This window comes from Rhincodon typus, chromosome 14 (genome assembly GCF_021869965.1).
Source record: "Rhincodon typus isolate 14 chromosome 14, sRhiTyp1.1, whole genome shotgun sequence".
In the NCBI taxonomy this organism is placed as follows: domain Eukaryota; kingdom Metazoa; phylum Chordata; class Chondrichthyes; order Orectolobiformes; family Rhincodontidae; genus Rhincodon; species Rhincodon typus.
In genome coordinates this window covers 37,355,685-37,377,576 of record NC_063345.1, presented here as the reverse complement: position 1 = coordinate 37,377,576, position 21,892 = coordinate 37,355,685, and the positions used below count along the sequence as shown (strand labels likewise).

The following is a 21,892-nucleotide window of genomic DNA, read 5'->3' as shown; positions in this document are numbered from 1 at the left end:
GAACTCTATCGTAGTTTTGGGATGGGTTCGACACATTGCTGTGTGGCACCTCGCTACATCAGTGTCATATCTATAGCATATGCCAGCAACTTGAACAGCAAATACACTGCATCAAGTAATTGTCCTCGTCTGAAAATCAAAGGAAATCACTCCTTTGTCGGCTTAAGAGCGATTGTCATCATTCGTGGGGTCCCGCTGCAATTAGTTGAGGATTCATCTGATTCCTGTTTGGGTTAGGCCAATTTTTCTGCAGGGAAACAGGGAGGGATCTATTATGGTGGAAATGGTTGGAAGAGTAATTGTTGGTTATGGTTGAGCAGCAGAGGAAATACCATGTCTGCAGTGAGTGAGATGGAAGTGCAGAGGGCAGATTGAGTTAATAGTTTTGGAGGATGAGGTGAATGAAAGGAAATTAATATGAAATAATGCATGGAATAATTGGTCGAAGTCGTCAGACTTAGAGATGAGTATGTGGTGACAGATTTAGTCATTGGTGGCCTGAGCGTGCGAGGCATCAGAGAGAAGATTAGGGCACTTACTCTTACAGAGTGCAGGAGATTATTAACCTTCTCTTTACACTGCTGTGCATGGTGTTTCACCAGGGGATTACGATGCACTGGGCTGCCATCTTGGTCTAGGCTGGCTGAGTCTCGTGGTGCGGTCTCCTTTGCTGGACAGGGGGCAAAAGCACTGCCATTCTTTCTGCCATCCCATTCACCAGTCCTTCTAGATTCCTGGGGTGGGAGGAATCTGAGGAGCTAGTCAACACAGGCCATGGCACTGTCCGCCATGAATTTCACCTAGAAAAATTCTTTGCCCAAAAATGGGTAAATTCAGCCCCCTAGTATGCCAACATTTATAAACCTTATGCTTTCTGCCAGAATGGATACATTCACAGTTACCCACATTTTATTCTGTCTACCATGTTAAATGTACTTTTCCACCTTTCACCCTATCCAAATACTTTTGCAGCCTCCTTGCATTCCCTTCAAAATTCCCTTCACTTTGAATTGCTAACTTAGATTAAAGGATAATCAAAAGTTATGCAGTGACACATATTTGAGGGAATCTTTCAGAATAAACAATAGATAGGTTCCAGTGAGTTACAAAAAATTTGAAGGGACAGATGCACTATTCACGGTTAACTAGCAATGTTAAAGATAGTATCAAACTGTGAGAAAAACTGTATGATTCCATAAAGAAGGAAAAATTAGAGTAAAAAGGAAAGCTAGATAGAAATATTAAGACTGTTTTTTTAAATATGTATTTGAGGAAGAAAAGACAACAAAATGACTGTTGGCGCTGTAGAAAGTGAAACAGTAGAATTAATAATGGAAAATAAGGAAATGGCTGTCCTTCACAATAGAGGATGCAAGTAATATCCTGGAAGCACCATTAGAATGGGAAATGGAAGTAAGGGAGGAACTCAGGAAAATCATAATCACCAAAGGAGTGATATTTAGTAAATTGTGGAACTGCAGACTGATAAGTGTATGGCCTCTGATGGACTTCATTCCTAGGGTCTTAAAAGTAATGGCTTGTGAGTTAGTTAATTCATTGGCTTTAATTTTCCTAATCTCTGATCCCTGATTCAGTGATGGTCCCAACTGGTTGGAAAACAGCACATTCAGAAAGAGGGGGAATCAGTAAGAAGAGAACTACAGGCTAGTTAGTTTAACAACTGTCACAGAGAAAATATTAGCAGATACTATTAAATGGTGTGCCACGTGGATAGGTTCAAGATAATCAGATAGCATCAGCATGGTTTTCATAGAATCCCCACAATGCGGAAACAGGCCATTTGGCCTAACAAGTCCACACAGACCTTCTGAAGACCATCCCTACTAGACCCATCCCTTAACCCTATCCCTATATTTCCCATAGCTAACACACCTAACCGGCACATCCTTGAAGACTATGGACAATTTAGCACAGCCAATCCACCTATCTTGCAGATCTTTCAACTGTGGGAGGAAACCGGACCATCCGGCAAAAACCCATGCAGACACGAGGAGAACATGCAAACTCCACACAGACAGTCGCCTGAGGCTGGAATCAAACCGGGGCCCTGGCGCTGTGAGGCAGCAGTGCTCAGGGCAATCACATTTGGCCAAACTATTGGAGTTCTTTGAGATATTAATAAATACTGTAGGTATAGGGGACCAGTTAATGTACTGTAGTTAGATTTCCTTTGTGTTCCGTTTTGCGGGCTGAAAATAAAAGCTCATTTTTGGACTTGTCCGACTGCTTGTTTGCATGTGATGTCCCACTATTGGACAATAATGAGATACAAGTAGCCAGTGGGGACTGGGGACTCAGAGGATGCTTAGATGGGAAGTATCTAAGGGCCGGTAAAGTGTGTGTCATGTTTGAACAGCACTAGGGTGAGAGAATGGGTTTGCATGTGCAAGGGAGTGTCAGCTATGTGTGCCTGTGACTTCGTGGCTGCTGTGCCCTTCCCCTGCCAGTGAGGAGCAACATTGAACTGCCAACATCTGCCTGGGTGCACAGCGGCCTTTCACGTATGGTGTGGGCACAAGCTTGTCAGTCTTTCTATGGATATCTTGTGAATGGCAGGTTGGTTCAGGAAATACATGTATTAATATGGGGATAGAAATGGACATAAAGGTTGCCTTAGTGCTAGAGTAGGCAATTAATGAAATGTATTTGGCAAGACATGACAAGAATCCCTCCAGAAACGTGATGCAACTCGCAATGAACTTAAAGTTGTAAGATCAACCTTCGATGTAGGTTGTAAATAGCTGAGGCCAGAGTATTGATCTTTGCAGTAGCCCACCAGGTACAACCTGTCAAGTCAAAAATAACCCCTTTTAGATGTGGAAACCAGTACACAAATAACCATTCATCAGCTCAATTAGTTAAATTGCCCTAATTGCCTGAGCCCTAATTTTCCTTGGTGTCCTGTGTAGCACCTTATCCAATGTGTTTTTGAAAATTTCAAATACACTGTATCCACTGGTGTCCTCTTATAAGTTCAAACAGTTGCATGCTGGAAAATGTAACAGATTGGTCAGAAATGATTTCTTCATAATAAATCAGTGCAGATGCAACCTAATCTGTTTTTGCCCTAGTATCCCATCCCTATTAATAAATCCTGGCATATTTCATACTGCTAACTAGCCTATTGTTCAGTCCGTTCTTTATGTTTCCTTTGCTGAATAATGGGATTATATTTGCTGCTTTCCAATCCAAGAATTCTATTTAAGAGTCCAGTGAGTGAATAGAGTGAACTCTTGATTGTAAAGAAAGCATCCATTATCTGCAGTTTTAATAGAAGTTGTCCCATTGAGCAACTTTTCCCACAGTACTAATGTTAATGTCCTATGAATTGACATCATGATTTGAAACTCCTAACACCTATACTACTGTTTCACTACACATTTATTTTTCTAATCTATTTGTCCCTGTGCCATTTTGCATTTGGGTCAGGTAACAATCTGGAGGTTATTACCTGTGAGTTCCTGAAATCAGTATGCTGCTCCTTCGCACTAAAGGTAAAATTGCCAGAGACCCTGAGGACCATAGGGCTACTCTCTTATTCGAGAGAGACAGCTGGTGGTGAGTTTAAACTGAGGGTCACTACATCTTAGGCAAGGAGCAAGGCTGAGAAGGCAGGACCTTCTATGGTGACCTCAGCCAGTATAAAATTGAACCTTGCTGTTGGCATCGCTCTGCATCACAAACTAGCTGTCCCGCTGTCTAAGCTAACCAACTTCCTACCAACTGATTTGATTATCTTCCTGTTGTGTACACAATGCATAGTTTGCTTACCCACCTTGCCAACTTTGTCCCCGACCTCACAAACAGCAAGAACCCTTTTACCTGTACAATAAGCGCAACAGTCTTCATTATAGTACTCGCTCCCTTTATCTATCTAACTCGCAGTAATACCTGCTGTTCCTGGCAAACTATGTCACTTCATTAGCACAAGTAATGGTATTTGGTTTCAGGCTAATAGCATCCAGTTAACTTGCTGTTGCTGCCCGGCATCTGCATCTTAAGTGTCCAGGTACAGTTGCCATTCCATCTACCAAACCAACTGTATAAAGATTGACCAACATCAAATTGTACAGTTTAAGATTTTGCTTTGGATTGAATAGACCGGAGGTCCTTTTGTTTATGAAGACTTTGAATGTTATTATGGACATAAGCCCACCATCTGCAGTCTTATGATCTGTGAAGTTTGGGTAACTATGCATTGTTTACAAGCAAAAAATACGTTTTTGTAATGCTTTATTCCACTGAGGTTAAAAATATTTAAAAATTTGCACACAGCCTTTTGTTTCACAATAATTATTTTGCCTTAGATTGAAAGTCTGACTCAGGCACAGGAGCATATACAGGTTTGTTGGGACATTTGGAGAGCACTGAAATCCACAACAGGAGGTAAGTGACCAGGACAAGCCAGATCTGTCAGACAAAACAATGTCTTAGAGCATATCTTGCTATTAGAGGCTTTGACTGCTAAAAGTATTATTCATAGATGCATGTGGGAATTATTCATTCATGTACATTTCTAAGTACAACAACTCAATTTATTTCCTGAGATTGAGTAATGGTGAACAAAATGCAATTTGCAGGAATTTAGTCATTTAGGTACTGATTAACAATTGCGATCAACCTGAATTAAAAATTTAATTTTAGAATTCCCATGCTTGCTTTCAAAGTCCTGCCTCACCGTACCCCTCCCTTTCTCTGAAATATCTTTCAGTCCTGCAAAACTACATGATATTTATGCTCTTCTAATTCTAGCCTCCTGTACAATCCAAGTTTTAATTGCTGCACCATTTGTAGCCGTGCTTTTAGTTGCTATAGGCTGCATACTTTAGAGTATACAATTTTCCCAAGTGCAGTAATGAACCATGGGATAATTTCCCAACTTCATCACCTGGAAAGTAATCTGCTGGAGTGGTTCAGTCACCTCAGATAAAAACGAAATACAGTTGTACTGATTGGAACAAGGGCTAAATGGATCCATTGACTATGAGATCCTTGACTGGGGTTGTTAACCCAGGCCAATCAGCAAGCCCTGGTTGACAGATCTAAACAGAAGGATCAGAGAGTCTCCTCATCTCTGGACTCTCTGAGATGGCTGGTCAGAGCCCATGTATTGTGCACATGTAAATAAAGGGTGACTTGGTGATAGGATACTGGCATTTGTGCAGGTATTTCAACTGTAGATGCCAGAAGACAGAAAATGTTTGAGAAACCCAAATCCAGCAAGTATGGCAGCATCGATGGAGATAGAAACAGACTTAATGTTGATCAAAACCAGAGTAGACAGACCCATTTTCTCCTTTTTACACCAATCACTTACACCTACTTTATATCTCTACCTCTCCTTTAGTACAGTGAGCACCCCTTTTGTCATCTTCTCTGTGCCCCTTCGCCATCTTTCTACTTGCACCTTGTCCCCTTCTGACACCGGGATAATAACCATCATTTTCAAATTCTCTTCAGCTCTAAAGAAGTCATGTCATACTCGAAACACTAACTCCATTTTTCTCTCCACAGGTACTGCCAGATGAGTGGGTTTCTCAAGCTGTTTTTATTAGGAAACCTGTTCAGTTTAATTCCGCTGATTTGAATAGAATTTGCTGAGTTCTATGATGGACTGCGGATGCATTCCACCAGATTTCCGTTCACGTAGTGGACAGAAATTTACCCAAAAGTCATTCCTTGAACTTATTTCTCCAACAGCTTCAATCTAAATGAAAGAACCTAATATTGTAATTTCTGTAGTTTCTGCAAAGGTGTTCACTGTCTAAGGCTGTGGAAGATGTGTGATCATGATGGAAGTTCCTTGCATTACAGTGCTTTCAGTGCTGAATATTCCTTTTTATTGTAGTATTTCTTTAGTTTTCCATTGGTTGTTCTTATTAAAACTCCACTGTTTGGTGTTCAGTGCCAAGGTGGCAGTATTAAAATTAAATCTGATGATCTGTGTATTTTAAAATGTACCAATATTATTATCATTGAATTTTAACAATGTGTACCTAACTATGACCATTTAATGTGAATCTGCTGTGAATGTGTTTTTCTGCAGGTGATGTCTCAAACGACCCAACGGAAACCCTGTTACTTCTGTATGAGTTTGAGGCCAGGGCTAAGCTGAATGATCCCAAGATAGAGAATGTATTGGAGAAAGTGTTGCAACTTCAAAAGATAGAGCCCAAAACACTGGAAACCTTGGCATGTAAGCATGAAGCATTTCAACCCTGATGAACATTTTGGCTAAGTTTTATAAGATAGAGTAATAATTCTATGTAATGAAAGAACATTAATGTGCAGGGTTGTGGGTTTCAGTGCACAAGTAGGACTGACTGGATTTCTGTGAGGAGTACCGACACACATTTAGTGGGCTAAATGATTTCCTGTGGTGCTGTGACTCTCTAACAGCTTAATGTAGTTGAATATAATGTAGGCCTCATACGAGCCTCCAGCATTTAGTCTATTAAGTGGCTACCACTGTGGGAATTAGTCTTTATTAAGCTGATCTAATAGTTACTTGTCAGACAAGTAATGCAGATGTTTCTGTCATGTTTATCCAGAGAGTAATAGCCCTCTTCAGAATAATTCACTGTGTTATGAAGATTCTTCATATTTGACATTGTCTGGAGGACTTAAGTTTTGAAGGATTTGATAAAAGAAACTTATTTTGATTTTTGTGGACGTACATAGAGTCATACAGTGCAGAGGAAGCCCTAATATGCTACTACTTGTACTTGTCCCACTTTCTTGCTCAAGGCCCATTGCCCTGAATGTTATGACACTGTGCTCATCCAGAGTTTAAAAGGTTTAAATCTTTTAAAGGTTATGAGGTTCCTGACCTCGCCTACCCTACCAAGCAATGCATTCTCGACTCCCACCACTCTCTGAAGAAAACGTTTTTCTTCAAATTCCCTCTCAACCTTCTGCCTTTCACTTTAAAATTATGCCTCCTTGTTATTGACCCTTCAACTAAGGGGAACTGCTGCTTTCTGTTCACCCTGTCCATGCCCCTCATAATCATGTACATTTCTTTTAGATTCCACCCCCCTCCCCAACAACCTTCTCTGCTCTTCATAGTTGGAATGCTTCATGCAAAGACCTGGTAATCATATCCTTCTTATAGTGTGATGACCAACACTGTGCACACTATTCCAGCTGTAGTTGTTGTGTACCTTTCCAACATGAACTCCCTGCTCCTGTAATCTATGCCACGATTGATAAAGGCATGCATCCCAAAAGCCTTCTCAAGTATCCTTTTGACTGTTCTACAGCCTTAAGGAATCTGTGGACAGGTGACCTAAGATCCTTCCCGTGTTCCTCTGAGCGTCCTAGTGTCTTGCTTTTCATTGAGTACTCTCTTGTCTTGTTCCTTCTTCCAAAGTGCTTCACCTCACATTTATCAGGGTTAAATTCAGTCTGTCATTGATCTGCCCATCTAATCAACCCATTTATATTCTGTTATAACCTAACACCTTCCATCTTCTCACTGTCAACAACCTGGTCAATCTTTGTGTCATCTGCAAGCTTATCATCCCTCCCTCTTCTCATCTACATTATAAATATCTCAAACAATAACGGACACAGCCCTGTGTTACATTACTGTACACCAGGCTCCAGTCTTACAAACAGCCTAAAGCAGCATCTTTTGTCTCCTGTCACTAAACCAATTTTGGGTCCATCTTGCCAAGTTACCTTAGATCCCACGTGTTTTGCCTTCTTTATCAGCTTCCCATGTGGGACCCTGTTCAGAGGTCTTTCTGAAATACATTTAAACTATGTCAACTGACCTACCCTCATCCAAGTACTTGGTCACCAACTCAAAAATTTCTGCCAGATTCTACAATGTTAGACATGACCTCCCTCTGCCAAAGCCATGCTGATTATCCCTGATCAAATTTGCCTCTCTCGGAATGGAAGTTAATTTCCTCTTCCTTAACAATAAAGGATATTCTATTCTAGTTTCCCCACCACTGTTGTTAGACTCACTAGTCTATCATTCCCCAGTGTGTCCCTACCACCCTTCTTATAAATTGGAACCACATTAGTTGTCCTCCAGTCCTCTGGTACTTCACCTGTGCCCAGAAATGATTTTAAAAATTGGGTCAAGGTCCCTGTAATTTCCTCCCTCATCTCCCAAAGCAGCCTGGGATACAATCCTTCCTGGAATGGTTTCTTCAGAGGGGGTAATTGAAAATTCACTGTGAATACTTTTTTCTAACAAGGCTTCCTGTAAGTCACATGACAGGGATAATTGCACGCTTTGCTACAGACCCTGTGTGACTGACTGCAGAATGATGGTATTATCAAGCTGAACAGGAGAAAAATCTGCTAAGAATCAACTGAATTGGAGAGAACAGGTGCCCAGCTCATCTCTCTCATTTCTGAAATAGAAATTCTCCAAAACAGTCTAGAGTGAAACCTATTTATTAAATTGAAAGACTGTATGAAAAAATCTCAACATTTTATTTCCTGAGCAAACTGTGTCTTTAAGACATCTTCACCACGTGCTCGAACATTAGAGCAGCAGACTCCAGAATATCCGTTTGTTTATCCTTTTGCTTCAAAAATAACCCATTGGCCAAAGTGCTTGTTTTTTGTCTGAAAGCCAGTCTCTGCAGAGAAATCTTTATTTCTCTTTTCCTGAATAGAATTCATGTGTTAGCGCCTGAGTTTTGGAGATAATTAAAGGGATAAGCATTTATATTTCCATATTATTTGACATTGTTATCCAATTATCGTTCTTGAATACATTTTATTTTGATAATCAGCCCATAATTGCATTGATTAAGATATCTTGGATCTTTTCGTTTGAAATCTGATGTGGATATGGTATTTAGTTAGTCACTACAGTAACTTGAAGAAGTATTTTTATGTCTATGTTGCAACCCATAGACTATCCATGCCCTTCATGATTTTATAAACCTCTATAAGGTCACCCCTTAGCCTCCAATGCTCCAGGGAAAATAACCTCAGTCTGTTTAGCCTGTCCTTATAGCTCAAACCCTCCTGGCACATTCCTCACTAATCTTTTTTGAAACATTTCAAGTTTCACAACATCGTTCCTATGGCAGGGAGACCAGAACTGCACACAGTATTCCAGAAGTGGCCTAACCAATGTCCTGTACAGGTGCAACATAACCTCATACTCAATGCAGTGATCAATAAAGGCAAGCATACCAAATGCCTTCTTCACTATCGTATCTACCTGCGTTTCCACTTTCAATGAATGATGAACTTACACTCCAAGATTTCTTTGTTCAGCAAGATTCCCCAGGACCCTACCATTAAGTGTATAAGACTTGTCCTGATTTGCCTTTCCAAAATGCAGCAATTATCTAAATGAAACTCCATCTACCATTCCTCAGCCATTGGCCCATCTGATCGAGATCCTGTTGTACCGAAGTAGCCTTCTTCGCTGTCTATTACACCTCCAATTTTGGTGTCATCTGCAAACTTATTAACCATATCTCCTATGTTCCCGTCCAAATAATTTATATCAATGATGAAAAGCAGTGGATTCATCACTGATCCTTGTGGCACACAACTGATCACAGGCCTCCAGTCTGAAAAGCAACCCTCCATCACCACCCTCTGCCTTCGACCTTCGAGCCAGCTCTGTATCCAGGTAGCTAACTGTATTCCATGTATTTCTGGGACTGTAGGTTTTTAAGGTGCAAAGGTGGCCTTCAGTGGAATGATGTGCTCTTCCGGTTGGATGTGGGAGATTAAGGAGTATTTCCATGTTACTGATGATTATGTCTGCAGGAAGTGTGCTTTCTTGCAAATCCTATTGGATCGCATGGATTGGTCGAAGCGACAGTTACAGGCAATGACAAATTTACAGGAGGGGCTGGAGGAACACAGCAGGCCAGTCAGCATCAGACCCTTCTTTAGGTCCTGACCCAAAACATCAACTTTCCTGCTTCTCTGAAGCTGCCTGGCCTGCTGTGTTCCTCCAGCCCCACACTGTGTTATCTCTGACTCCAGCATCTGCATTTCTTACTATCTCAAGGAATTTACAGGAGCTAGGGGATGTGACGGATGGCAGTTGCAGGAAGGGAGATAAACCGAAGATACAGTCAGATAGATTGGTTACCTCAAGGAAAGGTAGGAGAGGGAGGCAGGTAGTATAGGAGTCTCCTATGGCTATCCCCATCTCAAACACGTATGCTGTTTTGGAAATGTAGTGGGTGACGGACTCTCAGGGGAATGTAGCACTGATAGCTAGGTTTCTGGTGCCCCCAAGACTGGTTCTAATGCAATGAGGAGTACTTCAGGTTCCAAGCAACTGATTGTGATAGGGGACTCTCTAGTCAGAGGCACAAACAGACGTTTCTGCGGCCGACGGTGAGACATGAGAATGTTGTGTTGCCTCCCTGGTACCAGGACTAAGGATATCTCAGAGAAGGTGCAGAATATTCTCAAAGGGGAGAGGGGCCAGTAGGAACGAACGACATAAGATGAAATTCTGAGGAAAGAATATCGTAGGTTAGGCAGGAATTTAAAAAGGATGTAAAAAGGAGATAACAAAGTGTAGAGCTGGATGAACACAGCAGGCCAAGCAGCATCAGAGGAGCAGGAAGGCTGACGTTTCGGGCCTAGACCCTTCTTCAGAAATGGGAGAGGGGAAGGGGGTTCTGAAATAAATAGGGAGAGAGGGGGAGGCGGATAGAAGATGGATAGAGGAGAAGATAGGTGGAGAGGAGACAGATAGGTCAAAGAGGTGGGGATGGAGCCAGTAGAGGTGAGTGTAGGTGGGGAGGTAGGGAGGAGATAGGTCAGTCCAGGGAGGACGGACAGGTCAAGGGGGTGGGATGAAGTTAGTAGGTAGGAGATGGGGGTGAGGCTTGGGGTGGGAGGAGGGGATAGGTGGGAGGAAGGAGAGGTTAGGGAGGCAGGGATGAGCTGGGCTGGATTTGGGATGCGGTAGGGGGAGGGGAGATTTTGAAGCTTCTGAAGCCCTGGCAACCACCTAGAAACCGATATCCATTTCAAGCCCACCAACTCCCACAGCTACCTAGAATACACCTCCTCCCACCCACCTTCCTGCAAAAATGCCATCCCCTATTCCCAATTCCTTCACCTCCGCCGCATCTGCTCCCAGGATGAGGCATTCCACTCCCGTACATCTCAGTTGTCCTCGTTTTTCAAGGACCGTAACTTCCCCTCCTCGGTGGTCGAGAACGCCCTCAACCGTGTCTCCCACATCTCCCGCACCTCATCCCTCACACCCCGTCCACGCAATAAAAACCAAAAAAGAATCCCCCTCGTCCTCACGTACCACCCCACCAACCTCCGGATCCAACGCATCATCCTTCGACACTTGCACCATCTGCAATCCGACCCCACCACCAAAGACATTTTTCTCTCCCCACCCTTATCTGCTTTCCAGAGGGACCACTCTCTCTGGGACTCCCTTGTCCGCTCCACACACCCCTCCAGCCCCACCACACCCGGCACTTTTCCCTGCAACCACAGGAAGTGCTACACCTGCCGTACACCTCCCCCCTCACCCCCATCCCAGGCCCCAAGAAGACTTTCCACATCAAACAGATGTTCACTTGCACATCTGCTAATGTGGTATACTGTATCCGCTGTTCCCGTTGTGGCCTCCTCTACATCGGGGAAACCAAGCGGAGGCTTGGGGACCGCTTTGCAGAACACCTACGCTCGGTTCGCACTAAACAACTGCACCTCCCAGTCGCGAACCATTTCAACTCCCCCTCCCATTCCTCAGACGACATGTCCATCCTGGGCCTCCTGCAGTGCCACAACGATGCTACCCAAAGGTTGCAGGAACAGCAACTCATATTCCGCTTGGGAACCCTGCAGCCCAATGGTATCAATGTGGACTTCACAAGCTTCAAAATCTCCCCTCCCTCTACCGCATCCCAAAACCAGCCCAGCTCGTCCCCGCCTCCCTAACCTATCCTTCCTCCCACCTATCCCCTCCTCCCACCCCAAGCCTCACCCCCATCTCCAACCTACTAACCTCATCCCACCCTCTTGACCTGTCTGTCCTCCCTGGACTGACCTATCTCCTCCCTACCTCCCCACCTACACTCACCCTTACTGGCTCCATCCCCGCCTCTTTGACCTGTCTGTCTCCTCTCCACCTATCTTCTCCTCTATCCGCCTCTCCCTCTCTCCCTATTTATTTTAGAACCCCCTTCCCCTCCCCCATTTCTGAAGAAGGGTCTAGGCCCGAAACGTCAGCCTTCCTGCTCCTCTGATGCTGCTTGGCCTGCTGTGTTCATCCAGCTCTACACCTTGTTATCTCAGATTCTCCAGCATCTGGAGTTCCTGCTATCTCAGTAGCAAAGTCTTACTGCTCAAAAAACACTGGTCCAGGCTAACTCAGTACCTCTGTTTTTGCATTTTTAAAATTTGATCAAGAGACAGATCTCAATAAAAACATACAATCAAAAAACAACCCACTCTACATACTATTGTAGAATTACAAAAGCAACAGTAAGTTTACAGTTTAAAACTAGTTACTTAACTGCTCACCTGTTGTGTGCTCCCCCACACAGGTTTCTCCAAATCAGCCGAGAATTTCGCTGTTTATTTTCCTTAGACAAATTCTAATGCCCAGAGGTACTTGAAACCAAACAGCAGAGGCCGTTAGCTGTGCAGGCTTGCTGCTGGATCAGATAGCAGTACAGGTTAATTTCTCCTTTTGATTCAGTTCCCATGTGGTCATTGCCTTTGTCTCTCGTCCTCCTTTTTAAAGTGCCGTTGTCTTGATCTCTTTTTTACCCCAAAGTTCTGCCACAGTTTTTTCCTGTCAACTATCTTGGATTACCCAGAATCCTTCTTAGAGTAATTTATTATGTTAGAATGTTGTTATTTAAGTGCTGCATAAGGTTGTTGCCTGGTTACCGCCCTCAACAGCAGTTATTGACTCAGCACAAAGAGGAAAAGAATCAAGTCTGTATCATCAATCGACTTTATTGGTTAGTTAAAACAGACATACAATTCAAACCATTTGGTTAAGGAAGGGTAAAACAGGCATGCAATTCGTGTAAGACTAAAGTCTATGCGCGCACCCACTAGGTTTCTCAGACATTTTCTGAATAGTCAGAACATAAAGGCTAATACTCGAGAACACGATTTCACACTCGCCAGGTGATCCCTTAGGTCCCCAATGTAGTGTCCACGCTTTCAACGTAGGGTTTCCACTTCGGTCAAGATTGATCTCCAGAGTTTTCACTGCTTGCACACCCTAAACCCTTCATTTTTATCCTTTTTCCTTCCTGAAATGTGGTGTCTTACTTTCGTTAGCTCTGGCTCATCTGAACTTGTGTCCTTTTGTTATAGACTCCAGTCCAAGGTCACTGGTAGCATAACTTCATTATTCTTCTACCAGATAAGGATTTATTCCTTATGTCACTTGCCTTGCTTTCTTCGGAACTGAGCCAGTTCCAACTGGTTCCACTCAGCATAAGCCAGCAGCTGAGGCTTGGGTTACTTCAGTTCACAAGCTGCTGTTTTTATGTTAGCAGCCCCTCGCCAACAAAGTGAACTGCTAACTTGCCATGCCTCTTATAATCTAACAGGAAATTGTTTCTCTGTCATTTGATATAGTCACCATGACATAGAAGAAGAGTATTCTGCGTATTATGTCCATGCATGTATGATGATCCACCAACCTTGGCAGTTTGGCTCAGTGCTGTAAATGGCAGTAATATGATAATTGCAGACCTGATAAAATAGATCTAATAAAATCCAAAAGAGTGGTGAGCCTATGGCATTTGTAACCACAGACTGCAGTCAAGGCCAAAGCATTGTTTGATTTCAAGAAGGAGTTGGTTGTAGTACTTGTGGCTAAAAGGGTCAAAGGGTATGGGGGAAATGTGCGAACAGGCTATTGAGTTGAATGATCGTAATGAATGGTGGAGTAGGTTTGAAGCCTCAAATGGCCAATGCCTGCTCCTGTTTTCTGTGTTTCCAGAGTTATGTCAGATCCTTTATAATGCTGAGGATAGGAGGTCCCAGCTCGGCTGATCATGGATACCATTTTAAAGGACTGAGTAGTGATTCTTCGCCTATATGAATCTTAAAGAAATTTCCAGAGATTTCAGCACCAGTGTAAAATGTTATCTTCATTTTGATTTTTGAGCATGAGAGAGCTCGGCTATGCAGCTTATTCTTAGTAGGGTTTCCTCCAACTTGTCGTTTTTAGCAAGCTTTGCTCCAGCATTACTTCAAGCCAGTCACTGTTCAAAACAGCAGGGTTCTACAGCAACGCAAGTAGTTAATACCCATCATATTTTTAGGAATCATTTCAATTGCCTCTTTTAAACCGTTTTAGCTTTGAACACCAAGCTTGGAATAAATCTCTTTTCCGCAATCCTTCAAAACTTTACTTCTTGAAGTACTACTAAATACAGTATCTTCACCTAAAATTACATGCTGTCTGGCGAGCAGCCCCGGACAATGCATAGTATTTTTTGAAATCTTTATGTCTGCACTCCTTGAACTTTTGAATTGAATTGGATTAGCTTTATTGTCATTTGTACTCAAATGAATACAAATGAGTACAGTGAAAAGTTTACAAGTTGCTACCTATGGCGCCAATTTAATTACAAGATATAGATTCTTCAGTGCCAATTTTTAGGAAAACAAAATTAGAAAAATAAAGAAATAAAACATCCAGCATTACAGTTTGTAGGAATAGATTAGAAGTTACAGACGTAAAAGCTTCAGAGCAACAGTCCTTCCAACCCAGCCCACACTGGTACCTAGCATCCAGTCTGCAGCAGGCTTTGACTCCAGACCGTGCTGGGCTTCACTCGAGGCTCTCAAGGCCAGAAGTTCACGCTAAGGGCATCCCAAGATTGCTATGGGCCTCCAAAAGACCATTACACTGCCCTGCTGAGAGATCGCCATGCTGGACTGAGAAACTACTATGTTGGGCCAAGAGGTCACCTTGCTGCGCTCATGTTGAGGCCGGGAGTCCCAGTCTGCGCGGAGGCCAGGAGTTTGGGATATCGCCAAGAAGAGAGAGAAAAAATACTCTAAAGAGAAGAAAAGAAAAAGGAACAGACAGAGCAGTCGAGGTCTGGCTGAAGCATCCTACTTTGCCAGCAACTTGGAAAGGATTTTCTGTTGATAGATAAATGTTTTCTTATTTATATGATTGTACGCAATGTAAATTTGGTTGATTTCATCTGAATGTATCTGCATTTTACTGTTTGGGAGACAGCAGCAGTCAATGAGACAGGGCAGTAACATGGCATGGTACTGCTGTTTGGTGCTTTTTCAGGCTTCAGCCAGCGTATGGAATCTGAGGGCTGTGCAGTACTGTCCCTCATAATAGACAGCAAGTGTAGAGCAGTCGTGAGGCACTTCTTTTACACTCTTTAGTCATCACTGGCCATCACTGTTTGAGTTTGTATGAATTGTTAGATTCCCCTTAAATGCTTGTGCGTCCTGTGTTTAACCTGAGAGAGATGGCTGTTTGAGCAACTTCACTCAGTAGGCCACTGTCACTTTATGTAGTGTTGACACGTGAACTTCCATTATAAATGACACTGTACATCCTTGAAAAGCTGTTTTGATAAAATGAATCTTTGCCTATAGCAATGTGTGGAATGATCACTGATTCTGTCCTCCCACCCAAAAAGTGGTTATAAATGAATACACTACACACAGTGGACCCTACCGTAGCAAACTTGGTGTTGTCCACATTAAAGTGCAATGCCTTTTTCTAGAGTCAATGCTGTTATAGTTCAAGGATTCATGACATGCAATGCTATCTACCGTAAGGAATGAGTTGCTGATGAGAGATGAGCAATATTTGGCCATACAACTTATTTCTTCCTTGCGATAAGTAAAGAGGCTGCTCATATGTCAAACGTATGTGACTTCTCCAGATCTTACAGCTGTGAAGAGACTAGAGCAAACATTTTAAGAGTATAAGTGATCATATGTTTAAAAATTGCAAGATTATTTACAGCGAAGTATCACCTGCACCACCCATGCGCCCTCAGTAAATGTTTCTTTTCTCTCTTTCTTTCCCTCCTGCTATGTTGGAAGAGCTGTCCCAACATCTATACATGGTGTGGAGGAAGCCTACTTTGTAGTTGACCCTGTTGGTCTGGAAGACACCAAGTGGACTTGTGTACTACCAAGTTGTGTAGAGATAATGAGCAGTGGTGGACCTATGTTTATAAAGTAACAGGAAAAATGGCAGCATCTTAGCCTTGCCGAACAAGAAGGTCATTTACCTCCCTTTTGGCACTACTGAATGTTGCTTTTCACCCTGATGCCACATTGACCCAGGCTGATATCTCTGTCCAGGCTGATTCTGTCTGGTGGTGTTGGCCTACTTTGATGGTCTGGAGGAAACAGCACTGTCTTTCTCATGACCACACTGACCATTAACACCTCTAGGTCTCTGCCTGCAAAACTTCTAGCTACCAGCTTTCCTTTCTGGACCACGTACTCTGTGATGAGAGTTTGTCAGCACACTGTGAAAGGCAGTTCCTGGCTTGCACTATGTAAAGTGCTGTGCAGCTTTGTGCCAGCAGCCTGAATGTTGCGATACCCTGACAGTGGCAAACATTTCCATCACAATTACAACACAACTGTAAGAGTCAGGTGCTGTAGAGGTCAGTTGCTTAACTAATGAAGATTGCACAAGGAAAGTTTAGTGAACTATGGCAGGCCTCGCCAAAAGAAAACTGTCAGAAAATCGAAAAGTTCAACCTTTATTTTCAATTCATGTGCTTTTAGTTTTCACAACCACAAATTTTGTAAAAGATTGTACTGTATGTGGTGAGCAACCAATCCCCATAGTGATGATAGCCCTATCATCCGTTAGCTGGCTGGACCACTTTACCTGTCAGCTATCCATCTGAAGTCTAGCCTACTAACCACTCCCTCATTCAACTAGGTCACCGTATCCAGGTTAATCCTTCAAGTCTGGACCTCAGCCCAGTGCACTGCCACACACTTGAACTGGGGCAGGCTACCTAAATTGTTAAAATGGATGTGGGTAGTGGCGGCAAGGAGCAGCTGGAAGCTGGTTGGACCATCCCTGTGCAGGTATTCGAGTGTGGCTGCTTAAGCTCATGCCATACCCACCACTGGGTTAGCCAGGCTTGCTAATGCAAAGAAATGCTCCCAGATCAAGTACAGATCATCTGCCAGCCTTTGCCACTGTAGCCCCTCCCATCTTTAGAAAGAAGGTTCTAACATCTTTCTTTCTGAGGTGTTGGGTGAGATGCAGTTGAAGTTTTTCATCTGACACTTGTTATGTCCAGTGCTGTTGCAATGAATGGGGAGGAAGGCATTAAGGAGCGTTCTATCGTGAGGTTAATGTTAATCCACTTTTTAAAACTACTGTCTTATGGCAAAATTGTTTTCATTTAGCATGTTTTTGTTTAGAACATCTATTTTAAGAAACACATTAAGCATGCTAAATAATGGATATCTTAATTTGCTGTGATACAAAGTCACTAATCCAATATCGCTCCATTTACTAGATATCTGGATAACAAATGGAATAGTACCTTAGATGAAATTGTCATCAGTCTTTGGATATGTACTGTCTCTCCACTAGAAAAAGATAATTGCTTTTTATTTTCTTGTAAATTAAAGCATTAGCCATGGAATCTCCTGCTCACTACCCATCAGTTTGTAAAAAGGCCTTGAAAATTGCCTTATCTCTTCAAAAGAAGCAGCCTGATAAAGATGTGATACGATGCAGGTCAGTAGCCAAGCCAGAGGAATATACAATCACATTCGAATCTGTTAACTAATTTAACCCTTCTCCATAGTTGAAATTGTTAAGCATTGCCTCTATTTCATTGATTTATACTTTACATAGTTGTTACAATTCTCTTTGATCTGTTGAAGAATCTGACGGCATTATGACACCACTACTAAGGTCAGTTGATACAATAACAGACAGATGAAGCCATTCAGGTCCATCCACACAGTCTTTTATTATAGCATGTTTTGTATTATGCAACATGTGTATGCCCTAAATCATCTGAGGTAATGTGATCTCCAGGGAGATTTGGAAAATGAGAATTCTTTTTATTCATTCACGGGATGTGGGCGTCGCTAGCTAGGCTAGCATTTATTGTCCATCGCTAATTACCCAGAGGGCAGTTAAGTGTCAGCCACATTGATGTGAATCTGGGGGCACATGTAGGCCAAATCAGGTAAGGATGGCAGTTTCCTTCCCTAAAGGACATTGGTAAACCGGCAATAGTTTCGTGGTCTTTGTTAAACTCTTTATTCCAGATTTTTATTGAATTCAAATTCCACCATCTGCTGTGGTGGGATTCAAGCCTGGGTCTCCACAACATTAACTGGGTTTCTGGATTATTCTCTCTTTTGATACAGATTCCATAATTTTCTTGCTACTCATGTTAGGTTTTTTTTAATCTATACAGTACTTATTCGAATATGTTTGATTCCTCTGGAACTACACTTTTTTCTTATAATTAATTAGCAATGTGTCGTGACACCTCTGCTAACTCTGCTGTAGGTTGTTTTAACATGCATTGTGGTTGTATATCCAAGGACCGGGGACCCCTTATTCTCTATTAGTTTATCCCTTATTTTTATCCTAAATGCATCCATCTCATCATGTCCACTTGATCTATCTCTGATAAATACCACAACAAAATCATTACTTAATATTTCCGTGATCTCTTTTGTCACTTGTGACATTATCCTGTCTATCCCTTAACGGTCATGTTTTCATCTCAGTTTAGCCATCCTTTTTTTCAGTTTCATGCCGTTCTAAAATATTTCTCTATTGTTTTATGTTCCTTTATAATTTAATTTCATGGCTTCCCTCTGTCTTTCTCATTTATAACTGAACGGAAGCATTTCACAAAGCTGCTGTCCATTTTGTATTTCATCTTCCATTAGTAGAGGAGATCACGTTGTGAACAGTGAACACAAATAGATTATCTTTTTAACATTTGTAGCAATGTTTGGTGCTTGGATGGTTGGAGAGAAGGGTTTAAAGAGGCAGATATTATATCTCCTGCACTTGCAGGAGAAGCTGCCATGGTAGGAGAGGAGTTGGTGGGATGATTGAAAGGTGGCCCAGATGTCATGGAGGTAATGCTTATTTCAAAATACTGAAAGGAGAGTGAAATAAGACCTGAGATTCTGTTGCATTCTCCCAGTTTCTCCTGCTTTGTTGCATCAGATAATGCCATTTTTTACAATATTATTAGACAGACCTATTTGGAGAGAACAGGTCAGATTTGATTGGAGACAGTAGCAACAGCAGAATGGGGTAGGCTTAATTTTTAAAAATGAGGAAAATAACATTACAGGAAGACCAGGAATTGATTATCTGGTGAGTATTGTTACTTTTTTTTTCTTGAAAGTTAAGAATTTTGTTAAAGAAGCTGGGAAGTCAGCATTTCCATTTTATTTAGATATTAATTAGGCAAAACATCCAAGTAAACTTCTCTTTAAGTGATGTCAGCAGAATGGAAGTGAGTAGATGGTGAGTCTTTTACAGTAGTCGATTTTGTTATCTAATAGATATTAACTTCTCAAGCACACATCCTGTGCTGTGTGTTAGCTCCGGACACTTCCATGTTCTCTATAACTACATGTGCCAGAAATGTCGTCAGCTGTAGCAGTTGGAGTTCCAGGTTTCCCGTTGACATCATTGTAATTTAGCTATGAGATTGAGAACTTTATAGATATGATATTAACACGTGGTCACAGCACAGCATCTGAGGTCAAAAGAGACAGAATTGTTGACCATCAGGCAGTCAAGAAGAAACAAGTCACATAGTGCAGGAGGCCCTTCAGTGCATCTCACTTTACAGCCAAGGTTCACTAACAAGAGGGATGGTTTGTCTGAAGAGTGCCGCCGAAGTCATGTTCATGTCATAGTGCCCAGCTCAGTTGTACAGGAGAGCTAGACTCAAAGGAGCAGTGGTGATAGGAAATTTGAAGGAATATCAAACAGGCATTTCTGAAGCTACTGCTGTGAATCCAGGGTGGTAGTTGCCTCTCTGGTACTAAGGTCAGAATGTCACCTTCCACAGAGCGTCATAAGAGGAGGTAGTTGAACAGTAAAGGGTCATGGTCCACATTGGTACCACTAACATAAGTAGACAAAGAGATGCAGTCTTACAATCAGATTTTAAGGAACTAGTAAGACATCAGTAAGCAGAGCTGAAAAGAAATTGTCATCTTCAGTTACTTTAAGTACCATGCATGTGTTTATAAAAACAAGGAAACCTGACAAATGGGGTGGCTGAAAAGATGCGCAAAAGTTAGAGCTTTAGGTTTGTGGGACCTGGGTTCTTTATACCAGGATGCTATCACACCTCTTAAGATAGGTTTCTGATATGATCAATGGTCAGGGATAGGAACATGTGATTGTAGGTGAGGCAGGTAAATAGACCCACAGGACAAGAGTACCAGACTCTGCAATTGTCCCACAGGTTTGAGGTTCTCTCAACTTGTTTGGATGAGAACAAGGGCTGTGGGATGGATGAGCTACATGACCATGTCACTGAGGTACTTATCCAAGTTGGGAGAGCCAAGAGGGATGTAATCAGGGCAGTATAGTTTGGGGTGATTGATACTGTTCTCCACAGCAAAGAGCGATCGTCAAAGTGGCTGTGTCATCTACTCGGTCTGGGCTGAAGAAGAAATTGCAGCGGAAGGGGAGGATTCAGTTGTTGTGGCTCATGTAAGCACCAATGACTTGGGAAAAATGAGGAAAGAGATTCTGCATATCCAATATGAGGTGCGAGACATTAAATTAAGAAGGAGAACCTGGTGGTAATAATATAGGAATTATTAATTGAGCCATGTGCAAATTGGCATATAATAAACAAGGTTAGAGAGATGAATGAGATAGTAGGAACTGCAGATGCTGGAGAATCTGAAATACCAAGATATAGAGCTGGATGAACACAGCAGGCCAAGCAGCATCAGAGGAGCAGGAAGGCTGACGTTTCGAGCCTAGACCCTTCTTCAGAAATGGGGGAGGGGAAGGGGGTTCTGAAATAAATAGGGAGAGAGGGGGAGGCGGATAGAAGATGGATAGAGGAGAAGATAGGTGGAGGGGAGACAGACAGATCAAAGAGGCGGGGATGGAGCCAGTAAAGGTGAGTGTAGGTGGGGAGTTAAGGAGGAGATAGGTCAGTCCAGGGAGGACGGCCAGTCTAGGGGGTGGGATGAGGTTAGTCGGTAGGAGATGGGGGTGGGGCTTGAGGTGGGAGGAGGGGATAGGTGGGAGGAAGGATAGGTTAGGGAGGCGGGGACAAGCTGGGCTGGTTTTGGGATGCAGTAGAGGGAGGGGAGATTTTGAAGCTTGTGAAGTCCACATTGATACCATTGGGCTGCAGGGTTCCCAAGCGGAATATGAGTTGCTGTTCCTGCAACCTTCGGGTGGCATCGTTGTAGCACTGCAGGAAGCCCAGGATGGACATGTCGTCTGAGGAATGGGAGGGGGAGTTGAAACGGTTCGCGACTGGGAGGTGCAGTTGTTTAGTGCGAACCGAGCATAGGTGTTCTGCAAAGCGGTCCCCAAGCCCCCGCTTGGTTTCACCGATGTAGAGGAGGCCACAACGGGAACAGCAGATACAGTATACCACATTAGCAGATGTGCAAGTGAACATCTGCTTGATGTGGAAGGTCTTCTTGGGGCCTGGGATGGGGGTGAGGCGGGGTGGTGTAGGGGCAGGTGTAGCACTTCCTGTGGTTGCAGGGAAAAGTGCCAGGTATGGTGGGGCTGGAGGGGAGTGTGGAGCGGACAACGGAGTCCCAGAGAGAGTGGTCCTTCCGAAAAGCAGATAAAGGTGGAGAGCGAAAAATGTCTTTGGTGGTGGGGTCAGATTGCAGATGGCGGAAGTGTCGGAGGATGATGCGTTGG

The 21,892-nt window shown here is 42.9% G+C and overlaps 1 protein-coding gene across 1 annotated transcript in view; it reads left to right on the top strand.

The window, feature by feature from the left end:
• Positions 1-21,892, top strand: part of tex11 (testis expressed 11) — a 154,257-nt gene that overhangs the window by 105,837 nt on the left and 26,528 nt on the right. Inside the window, exons 13-16 of the mRNA XM_048605310.1 lie at positions 3,451-3,515; positions 4,329-4,407; positions 6,068-6,217; positions 17,620-17,728. Of these exons, the coding sequence (XP_048461267.1) occupies positions 3,451-3,515; positions 4,329-4,407; positions 6,068-6,217; positions 17,620-17,728 (403 nt within the window). The remainder of the gene's footprint in view (positions 1-3,450; positions 3,516-4,328; positions 4,408-6,067; positions 6,218-17,619; positions 17,729-21,892) is intronic.